Source organism: Bison bison, unplaced genomic scaffold, assembly GCF_000754665.1.
Source record: "Bison bison bison isolate TAMUID 2011002044 unplaced genomic scaffold, Bison_UMD1.0 scf7180017864266, whole genome shotgun sequence".
In the NCBI taxonomy this organism is placed as follows: domain Eukaryota; kingdom Metazoa; phylum Chordata; class Mammalia; order Artiodactyla; family Bovidae; genus Bison; species Bison bison.
In genome coordinates, this window is record NW_011494838.1 from 2,177,233 (window position 1) to 2,204,327 (window position 27,095).

The 27,095-nt window shown below is 47.9% G+C and overlaps 1 protein-coding gene across 1 annotated transcript in view; it reads left to right on the plus strand.

Annotated features, from left to right (window-relative positions):
• DCDC2C (doublecortin domain containing 2C) overlaps positions 1-26,132 on the plus strand; it is a 62,529-nt gene extending 36,397 nt beyond the window's left edge. Inside the window, exons 8-14 of the mRNA XM_010848446.1 lie at positions 1,810-1,936; positions 5,179-5,279; positions 6,744-6,809; positions 12,675-12,716; positions 22,133-22,196; positions 23,599-23,658; positions 25,984-26,132. Coding sequence (XP_010846748.1) covers positions 1,810-1,936; positions 5,179-5,279; positions 6,744-6,809; positions 12,675-12,716; positions 22,133-22,196; positions 23,599-23,658; positions 25,984-26,132 — 609 coding nt within the window. The remainder of the gene's footprint in view (positions 1-1,809; positions 1,937-5,178; positions 5,280-6,743; positions 6,810-12,674; positions 12,717-22,132; positions 22,197-23,598; positions 23,659-25,983) is intronic.
• Positions 26,133-27,095: the final 963 nt, after the last annotated feature.

Genomic DNA, 27,095 nt, shown 5'->3' on the forward strand with positions numbered 1-27,095 from the left:
ATTCATAGGCTTCCCTGGTGGCTCAGATGGGAAAGAATCTGCTTGCAATGTGGAGACCTGGGTTCGATCCCTGGGTTGGGAAGATCCCCTGGAGGAGGGAATGGCTCCCCACTCCAGTGTTCTGGCCTGGACAGTCCGTGGAATTCTCTGGACTGACTGATGGCAGCTCTGCAGGATATTATTTCTCAAAACACCACAAAGTAATAAACTCAGTTTGCCTCAGGTTTATTTTCCAAAAATATTTTTAATAGGAAGAAAGATGAAGGAAATTGAAAGCAGAGTTGTGTAAGTATTTTGTTGTTTTTCTGGGCTGGGTCTGCAGTCGAGTTAGGGTCCATGGAGCATGTCATGGTATGGAGACCAGATTGGAGCATGGAAGATGGATTAGCTAGAAGTCTGTGTCAAGGCCTGTTTCTTGAACGGGGTGAGAGTCCTGCGGTTCTGCAGGGGCTTCTGTTTCTATTGTCAGGAAACCACCCAGTAGTGTAAACAGGGCGTGTGTCCGCCTTCACCCGCCGCCCCGCTGCCCTGGGAAGCCCTGGCCCGGGAGCAGGCGTCTGACCGCGATGGGTGCGCGCTGCTCTGTGCTGTTTGTTCAGCATCGTCTCTGCTTTTGCGTGCTTGTAATGAGGGGATGGGGGGATATTTCCTTGTCACTGTCCTTTGAGTGCTATTTCAGAGATAATAAGCTCAATATATGGTGTCTTTATCTTAGAGGCCAAAGATGGAAAATGCTTGTGACAAGGAGCTGTGAGTCATGCCAGGGAGAAGCAAGCAAGTTTTCTAAATCCCAGCCTCCAGCTGCCTCCAAGACACGAACATCATATACCATTTTCTGTTTCTAAAACCAGCTCTGCCAAGGCCTTACTTCCTATACTTATGAACACAATTTCAGCTTGCAGTAGAGCCTCCTAAAATAGGTAGAAAGATTTTGCGTGGTGCCTATATGTGGCTGAAGAACTATTTTCACACTGTAATTTCCACAAGGAAGAAACCTCTGGTATTGCATAATGCACAGATAGTTTCATATATAAATGGTGCAAGTTCATGGTTTTAGTTTGACATTTTCTTAAGTGACATAGAGGACTCACAAGAAGTATCTATTTGTATAGTTTTGCCTGTCTTCACTTCCAAATACTTCAGTAAAGAAGGAATAAAGGAGAACTAAAAAAGGTGGTTTGTATGTAAAGATGGGGTAGAATCGGAATGGAGCTCAGAATTAGCTCGTCTCACTGTGATCTGGTTACGCTTTGTTATTACAGTTTATAGCTTTTTTTTTTTTTTTTTTTAGAAATCTGAGTTCCCCTCAGTTGTAACCCGAACACACCTGCCAGGGATTATTGTTGTTTTTTTTTGATTGGAGGTGCTCCATCCTGCCCTGAGGGTCCAGTGGCGACTGTTTGGTGGTTGTTGCTGAAGCACTTTTTCGGAGGCTGGCAGGAGTGTCTCTAGAGCCCCAGCGACCCCTGCAGACCTGCCCCGCCTCCGCACACAAGCCCTCCTGGGAGGCCCTCCTTCCCCAGGCGCGCGGCCCCTGCATTTGGGAAGAGAACCACTTCCCTTCCCTCCGAGGTGCTGCCCCTCGTGTTCCTTGGAGGGAGAGGAGTATTTTCACCACTTTACAGAAGAGAAGTGTAGCGACGGCATGGTCCAGATGGTGCGAGAAGCGGGGCTCTTGGAGGTGCCTGCGTCCTCTCTCACAAATCACCCGAGGAGCGTGCACTTTCCCTGGCTCTTCTCAAAATAACCGACCAGATGGACTGTATGCATCCATCCTAACGTGCTTTTTATTCTTCGTTTGTACCTTAGGAGGATCCCAAGGTGAAAGACACTCATAAACAGGACAACGTTTCACCCAAAGCACAGGATTCTGTGTTTTATGCCAAAGAAGGAAAAAAGAAACCAAAGGCAGAACCTTTAATCCAGAGTGGGGCAGGTAAGGTGAAATTCCGTGTGGTTACTGGCAATTCAGAATGCTGCCGGGTTGAGAACGTGCTTTTCCAGACCAATTTCGTCCTGCAGAGATGTGACTGACAGCGATCTGATTTAAAATCCTGACTGTAACTGTCCGATTTATTAATACATCGGTTATCGGGTAAGGCTGTGGTGAGGGGAGTGAAAACCCAAAATTCCACAGTTGAGGACAGCGGGCTTCCCCTGTCAGGAAGCCCAAGATGAACACAGGACTTAGAACTCATTCTGTTGTCTCTCTGGACGTCAGGGTGGGCACGTTTTCCCTAAAGGGCCATTGACACAGAAAACAGCCGGCAAGCGTGTCAGCCTTTTGAGGGAGATGTGAGCATAAAAGGCGTCTGAGCTGTTTGGAGTGTGAGAGACTTTAAAAGACTTGCTTTCAGAAGTGATTCTAAAAGGAGATGGTTTCAAATATGCTCCTTGCAGTCCCACTCCTATTCCTAGCGCTATCGCCGCCACCGCTGCCCCGGTGCTATCGGTGTCACTACTGATGTTATCAGCGGCGGGCTGGGGTCCCGCGGGGTCTCCCCGCTGTCAGTGCCGCTGTGAGCGCCGCTGGTGCCGCTGCTACTGGTGCTGCTGTTCCTACCACTGCTGGCCTGTTACCACTGTTACTAGCATTACTGTTACTATTACTGTTGGCACTACTGGTACCACCATCATTAGTGCTGCTGTTACTACCACTGTCAGCACTACTGTTACTACTATTGTTACTGCTACTGTTGGCCTGTTACTACTCTTGTTAGTAGTACTGTTACTATTACTGTTAGCACTACTGGTACCACCGTCATTAGTGCTACTGTTACTACCACTGTTAGCACTACTGTTACTACTATTGTTACTGCTACTGTTGGCCTGTTACTACTCTTGTTAGTAGTACTGTTACTATTACTGTTAGCACTACTGGTACCACCGTCATTAGTGCTACTGTTACTACCACTGTTGGCCTGTTACCACTGTTACTAGCATTACTGTTACTATTACTGTTGGCACTACTGGTACCACCATCATTAGTGCTGCTGTTACTACCACTGTCAGCACTACTGTTACTACTATTGTTACTGCTACTGTTGGCCTGTTACTACTCTTATTAGTATTACTGTTACTATTACTGTTAGCACTACTGGTACCACCGTCATTAGTGCTACTGTTACTGCCATTGTTAGCACTACTGTTACTACTATCGTTACTGCTACTGTTACTACTATTATTAGCACTGTTCTTACTATTATTATTACTGTTACTACTGTTATTAGTATTACTGTTACTACCACTGTTAGTACTACGGGTGCCACTATTATTAGTGCTACTGTTACTACTGTTGTTAGCTCTACTGGCTATTAGAGTTATAGTAACTCTATTAGCTATAATAGAGCTATAATAGTTACTGCTATTATTAGCACTATTGGTATTACTATTGCTGGTATTACTGTTACTATTACTGCTAGCACTACTGTTACTATTATCATCAGTGCTGTTGTTACTACTATCATTAGCATCACTATTACTGTTATCACTTCGTTACTGGTATTATTCGTGCTACTGTCACTACGGACATTAGCTCTGACGGGGGTCCAGGCTCTGAAGAAGGCGCTTCTGTGGCCGTGTTCCCCGTAGGTGTGATGGATGCTTGGGAGACCCTAGTCCCGTGGCTGGCTGTGGAGAGAGAGGAGAGTGGCTGGAGGCAGGGTCCCCTTGCCTTCTCCGCAGCATCTGACAAGTACAAAAGTCCTTTCTCTTAAAGCTGTCCTCTCCCTTGGCTCTCAGTACCACACAAAATGACTTCAGTTTTCTCCTCTTTGCTTGCTGCTTCTTAGCTTCCTGTGTTTGCTTCAAGCTACAGCGTTGACTGTTTCCCTGATGCTTTTCTCTGGCTGTGCCCCCCGACCCCCGTGCTCCCCGTTCCAGGACAAAGCATCGTCCTGCGGTGCACCAGGCTCTGTCTAGACACGCGGCGGTGTTCAGACACGTTCCTTCCATCCGTGGAGCTTGCGGCCTGGTGGGCCAGGCAGATGCGTGAGCCCCGAGGTCATACTGTCCTGAACCACCCTCTGGGGCTATCACTGAGCCTGTTGAGCCTTTATGACCTGAAACTCTGTAATATATTAGCGGCAGTAGAAAATTTAACCACTGAGTAAAGCCTTTCTTGGGAAGACATACCCTGAGGGCCTGGCCTGGGTGGCCAAGCACAAGGCATGCCCTCCCTCTGGGAGGAGTGTGGTGTCCTGGGACTCAGGCTCCGCCTGTCACCCTGCTGGACCCGGGACCCGGAGACACTCTGTGTCTGCAGGGGGCCCTCTGGGTTTGTTTGAGGACTGCCATGAGTGTTAATATCAAAGGCACAGCTAGAGGAACCTCTGGGATGCAGTGGGTCCTGCCTCTTTCCTCTCCTCTTCTGCCCCTCATCCTCCAGCCCAGGGCGTGGGGGTGGCTCTTCTCGGCCGGGGGCTTGAGAGGGCAAGAATGGGCGCATGGAGGCGGGGAGGTGCAGGACTCTCAACCAAGGAATGGGATGGGCTGCGAGCACAGCCTCCCATTTTGGATCATGAGCCTGCCAGCGGCCACATCTGTGCTTTCTTGGATGTTGAAGGAACTGCCTGGCCCCCTTCTTTCTCTTTACTGTCATCTGTTGCTTTTGATCAGGATGAGGATAAGCTTTTCAAGAATCTTGGGATTTTGTAAGCTTTTAACACATCCAGTTGTAATGCTAATTACATAATTTTATCTGCCAATTCAGTTGAGTGGCTCAAATGTACAGCTTCAACCCCTGCCTAGTTAAACCCAGTTCTTGAATATGTTTTGAAGGAGAACATCTGCATGTCCTTAAAATCTGATGCTGATGTCTGGCGGTTGCTCTGCATTTATTTCTAACTGAATGAGCTGGATACACACTTGTCGAATGCTCATTGTATCTGTCTCTGGCCTGAGGCCCATGATGGGTGGGACACGGGGTGACCTGGACTCCCAGGGTCCGGGACCTTTGTGGACACAGTGCAGATGTCGAGGGACACCAAGCCCAGCACCTGGACTAAAGCAGATCGGGGCAGTGGGGAAACGGAGGTGGTGGGCAGGCTCTGCGGTCCCTGGACCAGGCTGCCTGACAGCGACACAGGAGGCTCTGAGAACGCTGAGCTGTAACTCTGGTTTGGGTCAGATAAGGTACAACGCACGTCAGCTTGAAAACGCTGTGTTATTTTCCTGCAGATGGTGACGTGTTTAAAGCGCAGACTCCTAACCAGGAGACCCAAGGAGCCCCGGAAGTCAAGGAGGCCCCAGACGTGCGCGTGGAGCTGCCTGTGGACGGGGTGGGTGGCCCCTCCCCTGGCCTGCCCGCATCCCCGGCCCCTCCCCAAGCTCTCCCTGGCCCTTCTAGAATGTTCTTTGCCCCCTGCGGTTAACACCCTTCAGATTCTGCGCCTCACATTTGCCTGCCCATCTTTCCCCCAAGACTCTCCTGCTACCAGGACCCTCTGGTCATCGTCGAGGTTTGTGACTGCATGCTCTGCCTTGTCATTTTTTTGGTACTGTCTTTTCCCCCGCTAAGCTGCAAGCTCCACACCAGTGGGATGGTCTGCGTTGCTTACTGGTGTAGCCCCTGTTCCCAGCAGAGGGCCTGGCAGGTAGGAAGCTCCTAGGAATCACTGGTGGAAAGACAGGATGAGTGATGTCTTCAGACCCTGTGGTCAGGAACCAGGGATCTGTCCCTTCCTCACTTCCTGCTCTCCGGCTTCAGCCTCCTGTCCCTGCGGTGAGGTGGCGTCACCGAGCCGGTCAGCATGGCCACCAAGTCATGCATGTGGAAGTGTCCCGTCCAGGGCCTGGCACACCCTGGACCCTCGCTCCCCGTTCCCTTCCTCCTGGCTTCACGGAGGAGGGAGGTGAAGCCCCACGTGGCCCCCAGAGGAGAGGAGCGGACAGGTGAGCTGGCCGAGGGGCTGACCTCGAGGCCGGGCTCCTGCACAGGAGCAGAAGCCAAGGGCTGCCGGTCCGGGATCAGCTGGCAGGAGCTGTCGGGCCCTCGGGGCTCAGCGCTAGCGTCAGTAGGGTCACTTGTCCCCTCACTTTACGTCAGGTGTGGCTACGTGACCTGCCATCCCCGATGACACCGACGTGTCCAGACAGAGGCCTCAAAGGCCAGTGTGCACTTGACCTCGTGCCCTTTCTGCCTCTGAGGTCGTGGGAGCACCAGGGGTTGGAGTCTCCTGGCTGGCTGACTTTGGGAGGCCCTCGTCTGCCCTAGGAGCCTCCGTGGGAGCCTTTGATTTTGACCCCAGGATATACGATGTTCCCAGAGTGCAGAGGGGCCCCAGGGCACCAACTGCAACAGTTCGTTGCCTTTTGCCAACAAGCTGTGACCACCAGGAAGGTACCCACACAGAGTAGTGTGCCCACGGCCTTGGAGGGAGCAGGGCCAGGCAGTCTCTTGGACCCGGAGGAGTGTGCTGTTCCGGGTCCCCATGGGTCCGCTGGGAACTGCAGAGGGTCTGCAGTGACCAGTCTCTCCTTTTTACCCAACGGGCATTTGCAGTGTCTCTTAACATTTTTCCCAGCAGTTTTATTACAGAGGTTGGCATTCGTTGGCGCAACCAAATGCAGAGCAGATGCCATCCTGGGTGTGAAGAAACCTCTGTGGGGAAAAGGGTGGCTTTCGTCTCTGCCCATACAAGCGTCAGGAGATCACAGGGCTTCACCCACTCTTTGCGTCTTGGAAGGACCGTGATGCAGGTTGACTGTGACTAAATCCAGCGTGTGGTGTCTTTTCTCCCCAGAGACCAGCCGAGATCGTCAAAGACGCTGAAGAGACAAACAGACACACTGATTTTGAAGGCAACAGGGTGAGTTAATTCTCCATTGGTTTTGTACTGCCCAGCCTGAGTCTAGGGCACCTCCTCATCCTTGTAATATGCTGGGTGGAGCGCCCATTGGATGGGACAAGGGTTGGAGAGCCAAGTCACCCCAGGGTAGAGTGGTTGGACCAGAGTATGTGTCTTCTGGGCAGGCTGTACTCACCTCAGATCTCTCGTGTGTCAGAAATTGCAGGCGTAGAGTTCATGGTTCCACACGAATCCTAATTGCCCTTTGCTGTATTTCCGGTCACAGACTGAAGAGCTTTTCCCCCAACAACTCTCAAGATGCATCTTTAGAAGGGAGGAAGGGGAGGGGTGCCGTGGCAGCAGGAGTGGGGGCTCCGTTGTTCTGAGTACCCCGGGCGTCGGTTTTGCGGGGCGTCAGTGTGGTGTAACGCCAAGTCTTGGCTGAGGCTGCGTGTGGCACAGGCTCTGTGGTGGCAGCGTGAGCCACCTCAGAGCACTCTGCGTGGTCGGGGTTTCCTCTCTTTCCCATCCAGATGCTTCAGATCTGCCATCGGTGCACGCAGCCTGTGTCGTCCTGTAGTAAGTGGTGAGATCACGTGACTGATCTGTATGAAATGTGTGTCCTGGGAAAACAAAAAGGATGCCCTTCTATTTTTACTTTTTTAATCGAGAGATATTTGAAAACTCAAGACTATCTATTTTTAAGGTGCACATCAAATTGTTATCGATTGTGAAATGATCACCATAATCCAGCTGATCAACAGAGACGTGTGTGTGCGGTGAGAACATTCAAGACAAAATTCTCTTTAAATGTACAGTCTGTGGAGCTGAGAAACAGATTTTGGGAATTTGTTTAAAAAATTCTGTCCCTAGATTTTTTTCAAGGTGGCTTCTTCTTAAATTCTTGGTCCCAGGCAGGAGGTTGTGTAACACACGTTGGGTATCGAGTCCGAGTGTGTTCTGATGACAGAATACGAGCCAGTCCGCAGTGTGATGGCCCTGCAGGTGACCGTCTCCTGCTCTGAAACTTGCCCCACAGTGTCCAGGCTGCACGCATGGGAAGGGGGAGCAGTGATCCCAAGGTGGCGGACTGCGGGGTGCTGGAGCCAGAGTCGACCTCTGGTTCTTGCGCGTCGTGGAAAGGGGCGTTTGTGGGAAAGGACGTGGGTCCTCAGGAAGCTGGTTCAGGTTTTTGAAGCAAGTTTATGATCTGAAACAGACGGCTAGAGGGAATAATCTTTCAAATGATCCTTTTTCCTTCCTTACAGTCTTAACTATTTCTGACCAGGAGGCAGCATTCAGGGAAAGACACGCTGTGTCCAGATCCTTAAGGAAGCCTTTCAGATGCAGGTGGCGGGTATTTACGAGGATGCTCATGGCGTGTGACGAGTGTAAGGCTGAGTCTGGGGTGGGAAGGTGTCGGTCCCAGGGCCCTGGGTGACCAGGGGCCAAGGGTCCTCTGCTTGCGCTGGGGCCCTGGAGGAAAGGGCGCTGTTAGGATCCAGTTGTGGCATAACGGAATGTTGTGGTTTACTGGGAACACGGCATCCGTGTTTCATCTGCACTGAGTTTGTACCGTCATCTGGAGGTCTGCACACTGTCGGAATCCATCTCTGCCTTACTGACTTGTTCTGCAGATACATCTCCTCGGGCCTCTGGGGGAAGCTTGTGCTTTAGCAGCTGACTTCAGGCAGGAGACAATTGCTTAGCACGTATCAAAGTGACTTTCTCAGTGCCAGCAGTATCACTGGGGTAATGGCAAACACAGGCACCTCGTTTGTTCATATCTGGGCTAAGGACCTGAGCTTTGGGGCAGGAAGGTGATAAGGAGCCCAAACAGGATGACTTAAGTCGGGCAGAAGGGCTGGATGGGGCCGATGCATCTCCAGGGAGCTCTGCCCGGGGGGCGGGCACGGTGCTGGGACTCTCACCCCAGCTCAAGCACACGTCGCTCTTCCAGGTGGCATCAGCCCCGCTTTATAGACTCAAACCCAGTGAGACGGAGAGACGTAAGCGAGTCTACCGTGCCGGCAGCCGGGAAGCAGGGTGCTGGGCTCTGAACCCTGTTTCGATCACTCTACAGTCGGTCTCTCCTCCTCCCCAGGGAGCGGGCTGGCTGCGTCCCGCCCCTCGGAGGGGCCACTCCCCACACCGGGCTTCCAGGATGGGCTCTGTGTGCGCTGGGTGCTGGCTTACTCGTGTGCGAGGCTGCGGATGTTTCAGTCCTGTTGGGTGCTCCTGACTCGTCTCGGCTCCAGCACGAGATAATCAAAAACCCCACTGGTGTGGAAGGCCTCTGAGGTTGAAGGTTGTCACCCCTGAAATCTAGCCCATGTTCTCATGGGATCACAGAGAGAGCAAGCATTGTATAAGCATTGCAGCAGCTAATAACGCTAATGAGAAGAAGTAACACTCCACACTCCCTGGCCGAGAGGCTGTGTGACCTATCTGCTCTCAGTGGGCTGGGGTTTTTCTTGGCATTGCATTTGTCTGTTAATTTGAAAAATCGACCTTGTAATGTTTATTTGACGTTTTGGATATATAGGTTTCTTAGACATGTGGTTTCTGGCTTGATCACCCTCCCCAAACTGATTGTGAGATCCTGAGGGGCTGATATGCATCCTTTATGGTGCCTAGGACAGTGTCTTATACACAGTAGGTGCTTCATAAATTCGATGGGATTGTTTCACCTTGCATGTGACTCAGTTGCTTAAACCGAACTGTGTGATCCTGGGATAAAATGGTAATGACCGTGCTAAGCTGTAGGATAGCATATTGTTATGAACAAAACACAAGAAAAGCTATGACCAACCTAGACAGCATATTAAAAAGCAGAGACATTACTTTACCAACAAAGGTCCGTCTAGTCAAAGCTATGGTTTTTCCAGTAGTCATGACGTGAGAGTTGGACTAAAAAGAAAGGTGAGTGCTGAAGAACTGATGCTTTTGAACTGCAGTGTGGAGAAGACTCTTGAGAGTCCCTTGGACTGCAAGGAGATCCAACCAATCCATCCTAAAGGAGATCAGTCTTGAATATTCATTGGAAGGACTGATGTTGAAACTGAAGCTCCAATACCTTGGCCACCTGATGCAAGGAACTGACTCGCTGGAAAAGACCCTGATGCTGGGAAAGATTGAGGGCAGGAGGAGAAGGGGACGACAGAGAATGAGATGGTTGGATGGCATCACCTATGTGATGGGCATGAGTTTGAATTGGCTCCCAGAGTTAGTGACGGACAGGAAGCCTGGAGTGCTGTGGTCCATGGGGTCACAAAGAGTCGGACACGACTGAGTGACTGAACTGAACTGATGACCAATATTTAGAAATATATATTATGTTTCTGGTGTTGGATCACAAGGGTTTCTATTTCAGTTTGTTGAAAATGTTAAGGATAAAGCATATTAATATATAGCATGAGACTTGCTGTTTTGACTGTTTATTTTCCTGTACTTAATTCATCATACCATTAAGTTCAGGGATGTGAAGTACATTTGCAGTGTAGCACAGCTACATCCTTAGGATGCTTTAAACATGTTAGTTACAGTCAGGACAACTCTGCCCACACCTGACACTTTAAAATATTTTCCTTCGTAAAAAGTTGGGATCTTATCAATGCTAATTAGCTAATTTGGAAAACTCTTCTGTGAATTTATGAAGATGATGTGTGTACTTTCCCCCCTTTAACTATCTCAAGCTGTGTTCCTGACACATGTTTTTAATTGAATTGGGTGCTTGAGAACTGTCAGAATCGAGGTGGGCTGTGATCTCTCCCGTCCTCGTGGCTGATTTGCTTGGCTCCATCCACTGTAAGGCATTTCACAAGCAAGCAGCACTTACGAGTGCTGCCCGCTAAGTTTGTAAAACGTTGTCTAAAAGTTTAGAAAGATTCAGTCCCTTTCCAAAGGAATGTGAAGATGAAGTCACAGACCATATGTTTAGGGCTCTCTGGCCTGGCAGGAATTCTGCACCCTGGGAAGAGTTCAGAGTGGTCTGCAGGCAGGTTCGCATGGGAGTTGTCCAGCCTTTGGGACTCTAAGCCTTTATATCTAACTCTGAGATATGGGTTATCAACCTTTTAATTGATTTTTTTAAAGTTTTTCCTGCCTTCAAAAAGGTTATCTGTTTAAACATGTCCTGGGTAATTTTGTGTATCCATAGAGTGGGAAGGGAGACAGGTTGACGTTAATGTTTTGGGTGCTCTCCATGGAGGTCATTCTGGCACTTTCTACCGCCCTTTGGCCACTTGATTCGAAGAGCCAACTCATTGGAAAAGACCCTGATGCTGGGAAAGACTGAAGGCAGGAGGAGAAGGGGACGACAGAGGATGAGATGGTTGGATGGCATCACCTACTCGATGGGCATGCGTTTGAGCAAGCTCCGGGAGCTGGTGAAGGACAGGGAGGCCTGGGGTGCTGCAGTCCATGGATCACAAAGAGCTGGACAAGTTGTATCTGAACAACACAATGAACTGAACAACAACCTCATCACCGCCATTTCAAGTTTCTCCCGCCCTCCAGGGCTCCTTACTAAAGCCAACATCCTCATTAAGCTTTTTGGGTCCTTCAGCGAGAGGTGGTGGCTCTTCCTCCATGACCCCCAGTGGTGTTTTGCTTGTATTTCTTACACCATAAGAAATTTCTTACACCATTTCTTACACTCTAAGAAGAAGAGTTGTTTGGGCACTTCTGTTGTGTCCTCTGACAGTACGTTTTGTGAAGACTTTATTTTACTATATTCTTAACAACTCTCACATCACCCGGCAGGCAGGAGTAACTGGTCTTGAATCTGATCGAGAACCTTGAGCACAGGAGACGCCTATCGTCTAGTTGGCCTAGAGGCAGGCCTGTGGCAAAGCTGGGGCCAAGAAGTGATTCTCAACAGAGAGAACTAAAAATGAAGCTGGATATGCAGTGAGTCTCCAGAGACTATGTCTTAAGAAGTCACCGAAGCCTTGACCTTTCTCTACATGAAAATTAAATCCTCTTCGGAAAATATCATAAAGTCAAAAGTCAGCCAAAATATGGAAGAAACTATTTGCAAGGCAAATTTTCTTAATTTACAAAGAGTTCATTAGGTCATTAATATAATCCCATAAAAGAAAGGTAAATGAGACAGGAAATTCACAGAGAAGAATACAAATCAATGAAAGATGTAAGAAAATATATCCACATTATTCCTATTTAAAGAAATACAAACAAGAAACGGTGAGTTTATTTTAAAAATCAGGTTGACAGTTTCCAGGGCTGGGATGATGCAGGGAGGTTGAAATGCTTCTTAACAGGGTCAAAGGTAAATGGTGCAGCCTTTTGGGAAGGGAATTTTGCTCTTCCCATAAAAATTAACTCTGCACATTTTTAAATCATCATTCCCATAGCTAGAAATATCCCACAGATATACTCAGAAATAAATCCCACAGATATAATATACTCAGAAATAGAAACAAATGAGATATTCATCCTTTGGGGTTGGTTGATTAATTTATGCTTCATCCATACAATGGAAAACACTGCAGCTGTAAAAACAATAAGACAGACACGTGTGTACTGAGGTTGGGGGCTCCAGAATATTATATTAGGTGAAAAAAATCAAGGTGCAACTGGGCATATAATGTTCTGTATTTTGTATAAAAATATGTAGCAAGGGGCACACAAAAATAAAGAGTTTAGAATGGGGAAGGGGTAGTGCTGACCAAACAGAAGGGAAAGAGGATCCCAGCAGTGGTAGCCAGGGTGGTCAAGGCTTAGACCCAGCCCCTGAGTGATACTTATAACAGGAAAGAATCTGACCCAACCAGGAAGGTGAGAGGAGTTTGGGAGATTAAGGATGTATTTGACAATATCCTTCTTGCAGATGGTTGATTGCTATATTTATTTTCTTAACAATAGGAAAAAGAAGATGAAAAGCTTTATGAAGATAATGAAAGGAAGGTTTGTATCAACAGATTCTGTAGTTTTGTGTTTCCTGTTCTGAAGACATACCTAACAAGATAATCAAAGGATTCCCAAACCTTGTCAGGTGCTTGTTAGAATATAACATCTGCCTCTCCATCATCCACCATAGCTCTGTTCCCTAGAGGCAGAAAACCAACTCAGAGGAAAGGAAATGTGAAGACATTTCAAGCAGGTGGATGGATCTGCTGTAAAAGCAAATGAAAACAGAGGAGGGAAGACTCCTTTAGGGTCATGTATCAGGAGATGCCTCCCCCTACCCCGAGTTATCTGCCTTCAGGCACCCGGAGACACCCCCCTGGGTTGTCCAGGGAGCCAGGAATGCTCCACACTGTCAGGCTCAGGATGGACGTGTCCACAGGCTGGGGACATCAGGGGAGGAAGGGCTCCCAAACCACGAGGCTCACGGCCCCTGGGAAGGCAGGGCTCTCGCCGAGCAGCTGGCCCCACGTGGCGGGCGATGGCGCGTCCGGCTCCATGGCGTTCCTCTCCAGTAGCTGTGTCCTAGGTAGAGTCAAGTTCTCCTCGTTATTTGTTAAATGATTACATGATCATAATGATTTTCATCTGAGTACATAAGAATTTATTTACTTATTCCTAAGTTCGCTTAGTCTCCTCATCACTCCATAAAAAAAATACCTGAGCCATAAATAGTAGTACTTTGGGCCATAAATACTAATATTTGGGAAGGTACCTAATCAAAACCAGCACCTGGAAGCCACCTGAACTTTGACACACATCAGCTCATCCATCACTCACCCTGTGTGACCTTGGGAAGACCCCTTGACGTTTCAGAGTCTGTTTTCTCTGCTGCAAGTCTGTTGTTCAGAAGTTTATCACCAACTTAACCTCTGGGATTAGTGAATATGTGGATGAAATATGCTTGATGCTACGCTTTTTATGTATATGAGTAGAAATCGCCAATTGTGGGAGCGTCCTGACAGCTTCGGGGAGAGGGCGCACGTGAGCTGCAGTTCCTTGTGTGAACGTGTTTGTACAAGCAGCCGAGTCAGAGGGCACCAGACTCCAGTTTTGGTGTTTCTGTTAATTTGCAAGTGCCCTTTGTTAAGTAATTTTCCCTCTCTGAACCCCATTCGTTCAATCAACGATTATCGTACATTTACAGGTTTACTTTCCTCGAAAGAATCAATTGTGAGAGTGGATTTGAAAGTTCTTGAAAAGTATATTTATGTTTAAAATGAGGTTTATGCGATTTATGTTGAAGCTAAATAATGAAAGCACATGTTTTCCAGTTGGAAAGTGGGCACTGGGTTTTCCCTCTCTTAGCTCTCTCGTTAAAAGCAGTGTGATCGGTTTTATCCAGCATTCTGTCCTTTGGAATGTCCTTAGGGAAGACCCCTCAGTGACCAGCCTGTGCGGAAAAGATCACAGTGTGTGTTCGCCCTGATGTCCCCAAAAACTGAAGTCACATCCACTTGGCTTTCAGTGTCCGGTGATTCTCTGGGAAATCCACCATTCGTTTGGTATAGGTGTTACTTGCTCTTTTAATCAGAATGTTTAACCAAACACAGTGGATGAAGAATGCAGACCTTGAACATGTATAAACTGTGTCCTGAACACAATTTCACTTCCCTGAGCCCCAGCTTCTTTGTAAAGTTGGGAATTTCTAACCTGTGAAGTCAGTATGGAGATTAGAATTATTCTTAAAAAACCTGACACAGTGGGTTGAGAGTTAATTATAGCAGTCATTACTGTTATTCTCCAGTCTCATTGTGGTTTCTAGCAGAGGTTTCAAGTCCTTGGAAGTGGGAATTTGACTTTATATTTTCATTTTTGTCAGCATCAGGCATATACAATGCCTTACTCATGCTGCTGCTGCTAAGTCGCTTCAGTCGTGTCCGACTCTGTGCAACCCCATAGACGGCAGCCCATTAGGATCCCCCATCCCTGGGATTCTCCAGGCAAGAACACGAGTGGGTTGCCATTTCATTTTCCAATGCATGAAAGTGAAAGTGAAGTCGCTCAGTCATGTCCAACTCTTAGCGACCCCATGGACTGCAGCCTACCAGGCTCCTCTGTCAATGGGATTTTCCAGGCAAGAGTACTGGAGTGGGGTGCCATTGCATTCTCCATCCTTACTCATAGTTAGCATTAATTATATTTTTAAATTGAATCTTCTATGCTATCTCATGTTTTAAAATTAATAATACTTTACAAAACTATAAAGAGTTGAGTGTTCTTGTAGAATTATTAGCAGATACTAATAAGAAAAAAGTGAAATCATTGAATTCCTGTTTAGAATCTGTTTTCACTTTTGTGTATATTCTTAAGACTATTTTTCATTTATTTTTTTATGTAGTATATTAAAGGAACCATGACTCTGCTGATAATAGAAAAGTATTATTTTAACAAGTACTATGAGTGAGTATTGAGGATATTATCAGAATTTACTTTATTTTCCAATATACTTCAGAATGGTGATTTTATTTATTTGGAATAAATGCAAACATTTTGAGCAAAGCTGCCATTCACATAAAAAGAATTCACCGCCCCCACAAAATGACAGACCAATCAGGTGCTTGTATGGAGTCCTTCCAGAACAACATTGGTTTCACTTCTTGGGTATTGTCTTGGGTGTCACTTGTTTTGATCAGTTAATTTCACACCAGCAGTTTTACTTTTCTTTTAGTGGAATAAATGTTCTATTGATTTCTCCCTGGATCTATATGTCATTATAAAGAAATATTAGTCTTAGGGAAGTACAGTCGACCCTTGAACTGCAGGGGCCTATTTACATGCGGGTCTGTTCAGTAGTAAATATCCCCCCACTGCAGGAGCCCCGTGCTGGTTTGCAGCTGCGGGTGTGGACCCTCAGACGGGGAGGGACCCCCTGTGCAGAGGACCAACTACTAGTTACGCTCGGATTTTTATCTGCATCGGGACTGGCCCCCCGAGCCCCACTCCAAGGGTCAACTCTAAATGGATAGTATAGTTTATCCAGTAATACATTAAAAATGGAAACTGAAGTTTAAAACTTTAAGTAGATGTGAAATCACTCTGATCCGTCCTGTATCGGCTGATAATAACTGAAACCAAACCCCGGCAGAGGGCACTCGGACGCCCTGGCGTGCAGGTCGGTGGTCTGGCTTGTTTCTGCTCCGTAGGACATGATCAGAACACATGACAATTCTTGACCGACAGGCATCCAGACTGGCTGCCACAGTGACAGGTTCTAGGTGCAAAGCATGAAAGAAGATAAGTGATAATTGTGAAAAGTCTCCCAAAGGCTTCAAAAATTAAGTGTACTTGATAATAAGTGTGCTATCCATCACAAAACACTTCCTAGATAAGATTTTTAACACATATATTCATTGATTTATGAGATGTTTTATCACATAAAACATAGGAGATGTAGAGGTGCATTTTGTATGTTTTATGACAACATTATGTATGTGGGCTTCCCTGGTAGCTCAGCTGGTAGAGAATCCGTCTGCAATGCAGGAGACCCCCCTTTGATCCCTGGGTTGGGAAGATCTCCTGGAAAAGGGAATGGCTACCCACTCCAGTATTCCGGCCTGGAGAATTCCACGCACTGTATAGTCCACAGAGTCGCAGAGAGTCGGACACGACTGAGCGACTTTGAGTTTCACTGTGTATGATGAGATCAAGTTGAAGCCCCTTCAAATGTGTTAAAGGCAAGGCTGGACCAGAGCTCAGAACCTCTGGAGCATTAAGTGCTGTCAACGTGATGGAAAAAGAGCAGATTTTGTCTGACTTGAACACATTTGCAATTTAGCCCATTGGAAAAGCAAGAGTGGAACAGTCCCCAGCAACACGTAAATAGAGCTCACATCTACTTAAATTTATTCCGTGGGGCGTTGCTTGTTCTGTTAAAATCTTCATGTTTATGAATTGGAACATTTAGAACACAAGCCTAAACTGAGAATCTGCCGTCTGGGGTCTGATCTGGCAAGGCAGCACAGAGGGTCATTTTGCCTGTAGGTTACTGCCCTAGGCTGGAATTAATGTAAGCTCGTCAAGGGCAAGGCTTGGATTCTGCACGTGCAATGGACTTTAGAGTTTGATCTTCTTGTCCAAAAATGTTCTGTTAATAGTGTTCTGTTAGCAGTGCTGAACTAGAAGCAGCCCAGGTGAGAAAAAGGGGCATCTTCGGGTGGCCTGGCCGTGCCTTTTGTGAGCGTGCAGTGTTGGCCTCGTGGAGGACGCTGGTTCTGGCTTCCCTCCCTGCATCCTCTCTTCCTTTCTGAGGAGGGCGGACCCCCATCCTTCCCCTGAAGAAATGTAACTTCTAAGTTTCCCCTTCTGGCCTGATCTTCCACTCTTTCCCTAAAGCCGTGTCTCTAATCAATTCATGAGGTACCTCTTCCAAGAAACTCATCAGTCACCCTTTCTGGTCATTCCTTAACGCCCCTTTCTTTTGGCAATTATGCATACTATTTCACTCCTGTCATTTTTTCCCTGATTACCACCAAGTTATCGCGTGTGTGCTTGCAAGGTTTTCAGCAGCTCTCTCTTGCACGCTGGCTTCTATTTTTCCTTCGAGGCGGCAGTTCCTTCCGTCGGGCCGTGACTTCTGCTCAGTCTTCTTCTCTGCCAAGGAGCATGTGTTGTTCAAAACATTCTTAAAACAAGCCTGGGCCTCCTAGAACTAGAATCTGAGCTGAGAAAGATCGGGCCCTCTCATAGCTTTTAGTCTTCAGTGTCTTCCTGTGGTTGAAAAATGGAAAACTTCAAACCACTATGACTCTGGGTAGAGTCATAATAACAAGAAAATTGGAATAAAAATAGAACACTGTGGATAATTTTGGTGCAGTAGAGAACAGAAATTGTCTATCATTGATGAATGTCGAGTGCTTTTTTTTTTTTCAAAGAGTCATGTTAGGTTTTGCATTTTGGTTTTCTTGTTATTATGACTCCACAGTAAATAATGTTGTGGATCAAAACCCAGGATGAGGGGTTTTGAAAGAAATGTCGTGTGTAGCTCTGCCTCATGTGGGCTGCGTGGACTGATGAGATCAGATCAGAAAAGTGACTTGATATGTTTGTAACTGTAAAATGAGAGATAAGACAGAAACACCTTTAAAAAATCAAGTAGCAGTTTCTCTCTATTGGCATAAATCACATATAAGTGATTGAATACACTTAAGTGCTGGGCCTAGAACATGAGGCATTTCCCGTTGCCTGCAGCTACTGATGAAAACACCTTTGAAGCAGCTTGCTGAAATAAAATGCACACCGAATCCAAAACAGTAACTTACCCTTGTTATCTGCTTTATCAGGCAATCGGCAGCGGGATTTCATTTAATTCCCTTTGCCAGAAATGCCAATAAAGCTGGGGAGTGTTTGATCTCCCGTTGTCTCTGACTCAGGATTTTTGTGACCAAATGAATTGATTTTTGAAATTCGTTGCCTGCCAGTGTCTTTACCATTTTCCTTGTATTATTTTATACCACTTTGTCACTACAGCTGAGTGTTCTATTCCTCCCCTAAGAGGCAAGGTGAGCACTGAGCGGCAGTGGAGTTTCAAAGGCTAAGTGTAAGTCACCAACGCTAATTGGGCTTTGGTGAACTAAAAGATTTAGAGAATTGCAGCTTCAGAAAAATACAGCTTGGATTTCTCTATACATAGGAGATTCCTCTGGATTCAAGCAGAAAGAGAAATGTTCACTGTTGAATACAAATGCTTTATCTTCATCCCAGCTGCAGGCATATATTCTGTGAAATGCTCTGCGTTATTGAAGCGGAGGTATTGAATTGATGTTTGATAACAAAACAGACACAGATGAACTGATCTGTCTTTTCACACGGTGGGCTCCCTCCAAACACTTTTGTTGAGTTTATGCCACTGTTAGAAATGATGGTTAGGGCCCTGACTTACTTTTAATTATGAGAATTATTAGTATGTGGTCCATCTACAATGTTTCTGTAAGGGACCAAAAAACCTAGGGTTTAGACCTGTGTAAAGTAGACAGGGCCATACATATAATTTTTGGAAGCAAAAAGTAACATTTAAAATTTTCATTTCTGGAAAAGCTTTATTCGCTGCCTGTACTTTCTGGAAAGATGCTTGAAGGTGAATTCAGAACTTAGCTGCCAGAAATTAATAGCCATATTTTGGAAGAAAAACTATCTTTTCCATGAGTAGTTTTAGTGGGAAGAAAATCAGAAACATGAAGAGGAGAGGGGCTGGAAGGTCCGCAGGAATGTTGAACTAACAAATGAGATTGTTTGGGGTGCTTTGTCTTGATCCCACGTATTTTCTGTCGTCCTGGCAGCTTTTCCCTGAGAGAGAGCTAAGATAAGAAATAGCCGGGTCCTTGGGATTCAAAGCTGAGGTTTACTGTTGAGCTCACACAGAGTTACTATCCATGAGACCGTGTAATAGTGGTTCAAGTCAAGGCATGTTTCTTATTTATTCATTTTCAGGGTTTGTCTATATTGATATTTGAAGGAGAGGAGTCTGTGGCAGGGCAAAAATCAGTTCTATAAGTAAAGGTCACATTTCTGCTTGTGAATAGAATGAGTAGGAAAAGACAGGCTGTTTGGAAGTTGTAAAACATCAGAAAATGGGTTTCCACCTTACACTCAATACCGCACCTCACAAATTGGTGAGACCTACAGGCACAGAACACGTGTGCATGTCAGCAATCTCTGTGTTGATCTGGATGCAGGGAAATGCCCTCCCAAGCATCCGTCCCACCATCCTCAGTGTTGGAAGCCCGTGTGACAGTCAGTGTTCTCTATCAGCACCATCCAAACACGCATCACAAAGTCTACACACTCGTACCTGGTAAATAAACCTGCGTTAGACCAGCCACTGACTCCCCGTTCTAGCCGTCTGTCCGCGGAATATACTGGGTCTAAAGACCCTGATGCTGGGAAAGATTGAGGGCAGGAGGAGAAGGGGACGACAGAGGATGAGATGGTTGGATGGCATCACTGGCTCAATGGACATGAGTTTGAGTAAACCCCGGAGTTGGTGATGGACAGGGAGGCCTGACGTGCTGCAGTCCATGGGGTCGCAAAGAGTCGGACACGACTGAGTGACTGAACTGAACTGTTGGAACCTTCAAATGCTGGTTGATAGGCTCCCCACTCCACAATGATCATTCTCCAGTCTTTCCTTCTACTGAGGAGGAAATAGAAACATCTCTTTGCTTCTTTCAATACCATACTGTTTGGTGATTTCCCTATCACAGTGGAAACATCTTACAGCAATTTCCAGTCGCCAGTGAGGAAGCGCCACGCGCTCAGCGTCTGTTCAGGTTTAGGAGACCCTGCGGTGTTCAGGCGCAGGAAGATGCTCTAAGATGTGGACTTGTCACCCGATTCATGAGTCGCCGCTCTGCCGAGTCTGGCCCGGAGACTGCGGGCTTGGGGAGGGGGAGCTAGTGGGTGGGAAGAGGGTTAGGCTTGTTTTGTTCTTAAATGCACTTATTTATTCATCTGTGTCAGGTCTGTGGGGCTTCCCAGGTGGCACTAGTGAGAAAGAACCTGCCTGCCAAGCAGAAGATGTAAGAGACGTAGGCTCAACCCCTGGCTCGGGAACCCCCGGAGAAGGAAACCACAGCCCACTTCAGTGCTCCTGGCTGGAGCGTCCCATGGACAGAGGAGCCTGGTGGGCTACAGTTCTGCAGTGCAGACTCGGACACAACTGCATCGACTTTGCACGTGCACGCAGCGGGCCTTACGTGCGGCGCAAGGGGTCTCCACTCCGTCACGCGGCATCTTGGCCGTGGGGCCGGGTTCTCAGCTGCGGCACCTGGGCTCTGGGGCGCGAGAGCTAGTGGCTGTAGCGTGCGGACTACTGCGTGTGGGGTCTTAGTTCCTTGACCAGGCAGTGAACCCACGTCCCTGAATTGGAAGGCGGATTCTTAACCACCAGACAACCAGGGAAGTACTTAGAACTGTATTTTTAGTGCAAGGTTTCTCTTCTTGCTTGCTATATATGAGAATGTGTAATTAAAAATAAAGAATCAGATTTAAAAAGTAACAAAAAGCTGTCTTGATCGGTGAAGCTGGTGACTTCTTTTTCCTAATTCTAGTTCGGAAATTCTCCTTACAAATGGTGAGCTTGAAAACTGCGACTGAGTTTATTTTCAGTCTTGGAGATGTGATGTGTAAACTGGTAATGCACTCGGGGCTCCACTATTCGACTTAACGCACAAGCATCTATTGTTTGTAATATGCTGAGTGAATTAAGTGGTCCTGTACCAGATTTTGATTTGATTTGGTACTTTAGGCTGGTGGTTCTCAAACTTATTCTCAGGACCCCTTGATATGCTTCAATAATTGGGGTCTGCAAAGACCTGTGTTTACATGGGTTACATCTGGCAGGAGTTACTATACTGCGGTCCCACCAACAGTGTGTGAGGGTCTCTTTTCTCCAGAGCCTTACCAAAACGTGTTATTTATTGTCTTTTTGGCGTTAGCCATGCTGACAGCTGTGAGGTGGTATTTCACTGTGATTTTGGTGTTCATTTCCCCGGTGACTAGCGACGCTGAGCATCTTCACGGGTCTGTTGGCAGTTGCTCCTGTTTTGACCATTGGTGTTCCTTCAGCTTGGTTCCTGTGTTCCTTTGACATGTCCCTTTGATGAGTTTTGTTAAGAACTCTTTGTTTCTATTGCTGCAGGTGTCTCCTTGCTCATCTTGTGCTGTCTGCCTTGGCATCCCGTTTATCTAAGGAGCCCTGGTTGTATGCCCTCACGCTCGGCGGCACTCTCTGAGACTCCTGGCTGAAATCCGCTTGCCCTCTGTCCTGCTCTCTTCCTCCTGGGCTCTGCTCCAGGGAAGCCGGCGCTCTGTCCTTTCTCTCCTGGAGGAGTCTGTCTGTCCTGAGATTCCAGCCTGGTTGTTGCCCTGTGATCCCACGTCTCCCATGAGTTCATGGTTGTAATTCTGTGGATGATCTGACTTTTTCTTGTTGTTAGGACGGGAGCGATTCTCTTTGCAGCTCTTTACATTCCAAGGTGAAGCCGGGCCATTCTGATGTGGGGGATGTTTGAAAGGACAGGATGGTCATGGAAAGCAGTTACACTTGGGAATTAGTGTGAACTGGGTCCATAGGTACTGGTCTCCAGTATGGAGTCCAACAGAGAAGGGCTGGACCCTGAAGCTGGACTACGGGAACTTATCTGGTCCAGGGTGACCTGTGGGCTTCCTTGATCTGGTCATGGGCCAGAGCAAGGCCGGCCCATGCTGGGCCGTGGAGAGGTGGGCGGCCTTCCAGCACAGGCTGTGTGGTTTGGCAGTCACTGTTTTGCGTGTGTCACAACCTCTGGCGGGCTGACCTTTGTTGCAAACGTCAGTTCTCAGCATCCAGTTGTAGCTGAATATTCCAGTCCCAAGGGCTCTTGCTTATGTTCAGAGAACAAAGTTTCAGCTGCTAACACTGACGGTTTCTATTTCAGGAAGACAATTCACGAATGTCTTTTAAGAAAAAGTTTCCCTTAAGACACAACACAAAGAAAAAAGGTATGTCATGTAGATGCTGAAGAAATAGAAATGTGTATATTCTGTAATAATTCAGCCATGCCCGGGGATGCTGTAAGACCCTGTTAGAAACAGCTAGTCAGATTTGTCTCCTGAAACATAGTTAAAATATGCATGAAACACTCAACAGAGCAAAGGTCTTATGTCCTGCCCCCATAAAGCCTCATAATAATACCACCACCAAATTAGAAATTCCTTTTATAATTTCTTCCATACCTATTCATTAATGATCATAAAGGTTTATATTTGTAGTTTTAAAAGCAGTTTACAATAGATTTTCCTGTCCACGCCTTCTAGTATAACGTATCAACCATGAGGAGCAGGAAATGATGTATCACAGTATTAAATGATGCAGTGTGTTGCAGACTGTGAGGATGGATGTGTTCGTAACCACTTGTCTTTTATCATGTAAGCTGGGTATTTTATGGAGGAGGAGACTGAGGCATGGACAGGGAGCATGCTTCCTAGGGTTGCCCTGGTGAACTTCCTAGGTTCCTGAACTTGTAACACTGTAGCCAGAACTCACTCCAGGGTGTGTCTTCCTTTTTTTTGTTTTTTTTTGTTTTAAGTCATTATTGAATTTGTTACAATATTGCTTCTGTTTTAGGGTTTTGGTTTTCTGGCCTCAAGGCATGCAGGATTTTAGTTCCCTGACCAGGGATCCAACCCACACCCCCAGCAACGGCAGGCGAAATCTTAACCACGAAGTCTTAACCACTGGACACCCGGGGAGTCCTCACGGTGTGTCTTCTGAGGTCTGCGGCCTCACGTCTGGGGGTGGGGGTGGAGCCCTACAGTTCACCCCGGGGCTTGAACGCGGCTCAGATCGCCAGCAGCAGCTCTTTCAGTTGTATGCTCTTTCAGTTCAGTTCAGTCGCTCAGTCACGTTTGACTCTTTGCGACCCCATGGACTGCAGCACGCCAGGCCTCCCTGTCCATCACCAACTCCCGGAGCTTGTTCAAACTCGTGTCCATCGAGTCGGTGATGCCATCCAACCATCTCATCCTCTGTCATCCCCTTCTCCTCCTGCCCTCAATCTTTCCCAGCATCAGGGTCTTTTCCAATGAGTCAGTTCTTCGCATGAGGTAGCCAAACAAAGTATTGGCGTTTCAGCCTCAGCATCAGTCCTTCCCATGAACACTCAGGACTGACTTCCTTCAGGAAGGACTAACTTTCCTTTAGGACTGTACGTGCTTCCGGAGCACGTCATTCCCCCTACAAAGCACCTGCAGGCTCCTGTCCTTGAGGTGTGGTGATTGAATCCTGTGAGACAATCGTGTCCCGTGAAAGGAGCTGGTAGCCAGGATTATCCAGGACTGTTGCTCCCCCGCCCTTCCCCGTGGGCTCCGTGTGTGGGGACCTGTGGTGGTTCCCCGTGGGAAGGTGGAGGAGGCGTGTTTGCCACGGGAGAGGTTGAAGAGGTCCCCGGTAGCTCGTACGGAGGTGGGTCAGCCCGCACTCCCGTCTGGTGGGCAGGGGATCACCCGTCACATCTCAACAGCCGACTTCCTTTAGCGTTTATACGTGGTAAAACCTGGTGCCTGTGATGGTAAAGGATCTGCCTGCCAGGCAGGAGACCTGGGCTTGACCCCTGAGTCAGCAGGATTCACCAGAGGAGGAAATGGCAACCCACTCCAGTATTCTTGCCTGAAGAATCCCATGGACAGAGGAGCCTGGTGGGCCACAGTCCACGAGGGTTGCAAAGAGTCAGACTCGACTGAACGATGAACACTAAACGCGGATTAAACCAACCCCGGGGGAGCCCTTGAAGGGAAAAGAGAGCTGAAGGAACAGTTGGAAGATTTCCCGTGGAAAAGGTGAGCATGGAGTCTTGTCAGGCCCCAAGAGGCAGAGCCACCAGGAGTCGGAGGGTCCCTAGCTAGGCTGGGTCAGGGGAGGGGCGGTGGTTTCAGGCTCCAAGACAGAGTTTGTTGTGCGACCTTCCACGCTATTTCTCACCTATATCCTGAGGAGCGACAGATCCAGGGAGACAGGGCTCCTCAATCTGACCCTGTGTTGTGATGTTTTGGGTTTCAATTTTAAAATTCCATTGTAATTGTCAGTATGTCCACAATCAAAATCTTTCAACCACGATTTCCACTGAATGTGGGGGAATGTTTGCCTTTCCATTTTCTACTCTTCTTGGTAACTTAAGAGAAAAGTCCTCATTCATAAATGCCAGTAAAGTGATCAGAGAAGATATTCTGTTTTCAAGAAGAGAGGTTTTTATAAAGTGGACCCTAGGTCTTAAAAGGTGGAGGTAGCATTTACTCTACAGGAGAGCTGACAGCCACGTGGGCCCCAGGTCACCGCCTAGTGGCCAGAAAGAAACCTGCTGAGCATCACAAATAAGCGTGTCCTTGCAGTTTAAGGGACGTCCCTTAGCTCAAATGGTAAAGAATCTGCCTGCAATGCAAGAGACCAGGGTTCGATCCCCAGGTCAGGAAGATCCTCTGGAGAAGGGAATGGCAACCCACTTCAGTAATCTTGCCTAGAGAATCCCATGGACAGGGAGTCTGGAGGGCTGCAGTTCTTAGGGTTGCAAAGAGTCAGCCACAGCCAAGTGACTCACACACGCCTGCAGTTTAGGGTGTGTCTACGCCCCTGCTTCTCCTCCTTGCTATTCGATTTTCCACAGAAGGATGCTCACGAGGTGACAGTTCACCCCAGAGAGGCATCTCCATGGACAGAGTCCACCCCATCATCCCTTCCAGTCTCTCTGTGCGCTTTCCATGCGGTCAAGGACCTGTGTACTCGAAAAAAAACCCATTAAATGCTGTCGGCTTTTATGGAGCCTTAAGTATATAAAATGTGTATTGAACCATCTGCTGTAACAATAATTTTAAAACATGCATGGATCCCACAATTCCTACACAGACATCTCCTACTGATTATTATTTTCGTTTTAACCACCTTGCCAGGTGACGATTGTCATTTTACAGAGGAGGCATCAGAGTGATTGCCTGTCTTGTCCTTGGTGGCAGAGGTGATAGTGGGAACAGTAGGGGTTCAAGCAGCTCCACCCGCTTCCCCCTCCCCACTCTTGCCGGGGAGGTGCTGAGCTGGGTGCGGTGGGGGCAGTGAGCTGGGTCTGGGGGGTGGTGAGCTGGGTCGTGACTGTGGCCGCGGAAGTGGGGCTTAGGGTAGGCTTGTCCATAATGCCAGTCCTGAGCCCCCGATGAGGGGGCTGTGAGTGATGTCAAGACCACCCTTCCCCCGCACCCCCCAGTTTGTTTGCAAGTGCCTCTGGGCTCTACCTGGGAGCTCCGAGGTTCAAGGACAGCCTCAGAGGCCTCTGGGAGGTGTTTCACCCATGCACAGAGCTGCAGGAGATCGCTGTGGCCCCACACTAAGCTTTGTGTAGGGGAAGGGAGTGAGCCTGTTTCACGCCTCCCTTGGACAGCGCTGCCTTCCCTCCTGAGCGCTCGTGGCTGTTGGCGCCCATCCTTGCTGTCGGCTCCTGTCATCCGCGCTTCAGAAGCCTCGGAAGCTTGCTGGCTGCCATGCTGTTTCCAAAGCGCGCGGGCCTCACCTTTTGGGAGAGTTTGCAAGTTTCATTTTTCTAGGAGACTAAGGCAGTTTTAAGTCCCTGAAGTTTAATTCAAAGCAGTAATACTTCTTCTCACTAAGAATAACTTTTGGCTGTGCTCCACTGCAGTTATTTTTGTTTGTTTTTGAGAACTGGGAAGTGGAGAAGGAATCAAAATCAATCAGAAAAAAATCAATTTTTTCCCCTCCGTGATTTCCACCTGCGTTTCTCTGCTTCAGAGCTCGCAGTTCCTGGGGCAGAGTCCCAGGAGCAGCACCATGCTGCCCAGGCCCCAGGCGGCCTGGCTTCTGAATCCCTTTTTGCACAAGTGGTCTCCTGGCTGTTTGGTTCCCTCGGATGCTGTGAGCTGGAGAACCACGAGCTGTAGCTGGGCCAGGCCAGATGCTCACTCTGCTTAAAGGCTTCATTAGAGGCCTTTTTTTTTGGGGGGGGGGCGTGGAGGCTGTGGTTTTAGTCAATCTGGCAATTTAGAAATGGTTAAAGATGAATTTTCGACATTTAAAAAAAAAAGATCGATTAGCTTGGTTCTGTGATGACCTGTTATTGATTATCATTCAAAGAGCTGCTAACAGTTGGTGAGAGTTTGGGTCCAGGAGACCCAGGAGACAGGATCCTCTGGGTGGAGGTGGGGACATAGACCCCCATAGACCCCACTGCCAGGCCTTTTTTAAAAAGGCCTTATTGAATTTGTTACAGCGTGTTGTTGTCCAGTCGCTCCGTCATGTCCGACTCTTTGCGACACCAGGCTTGCTTCCGTTTTATGTTTTGATGTTTTGGCCACCGGGCACGTGGGATCTTAGCCCCCTGACCGGGGATCGAACCCACACCGCTTGCAGTGGAAGGCGAAGTCTCAACCCCTGGACCACCAGGGACACCCCGCCTGGCTGTGTGATTAACACGGCTCTAGCGTAAACCCCACATTGCTGTGCTGTGATTTCCTGAGTGCTCTTTCGACACTGCTTTATTTAGTGGGGACAGTCCGCTCAAACAAAATGAATCATCCAGGTTTATTCTTTACTTCTCATGCTTCTCATGTCTTGTCCCTGGGTAAAGCTCGGGGACGTCCCTGCCGTGTGTGGTCCTCATTGGAGCCACCTTGAGCAGAAGGGGACTCTCTGGGTTTCGGGGCTCTCAGCCCTCACGTCCTCCCACTCCAGAGTGACCCCTTCCGCCGCCTCCTCTTGCTACCGGGTGGCCGGTGGATAAGCCTCTGCTCTCAGGAGCTGTCATCAGTTACTCACCGCACACAGTGAGGTTAAAGCGCTGACTTGGCTTTCCTTGTGGGTGGAGCCACCTTTTCTTTGAAGACTCTGGCTATTAGTAAGCAGCT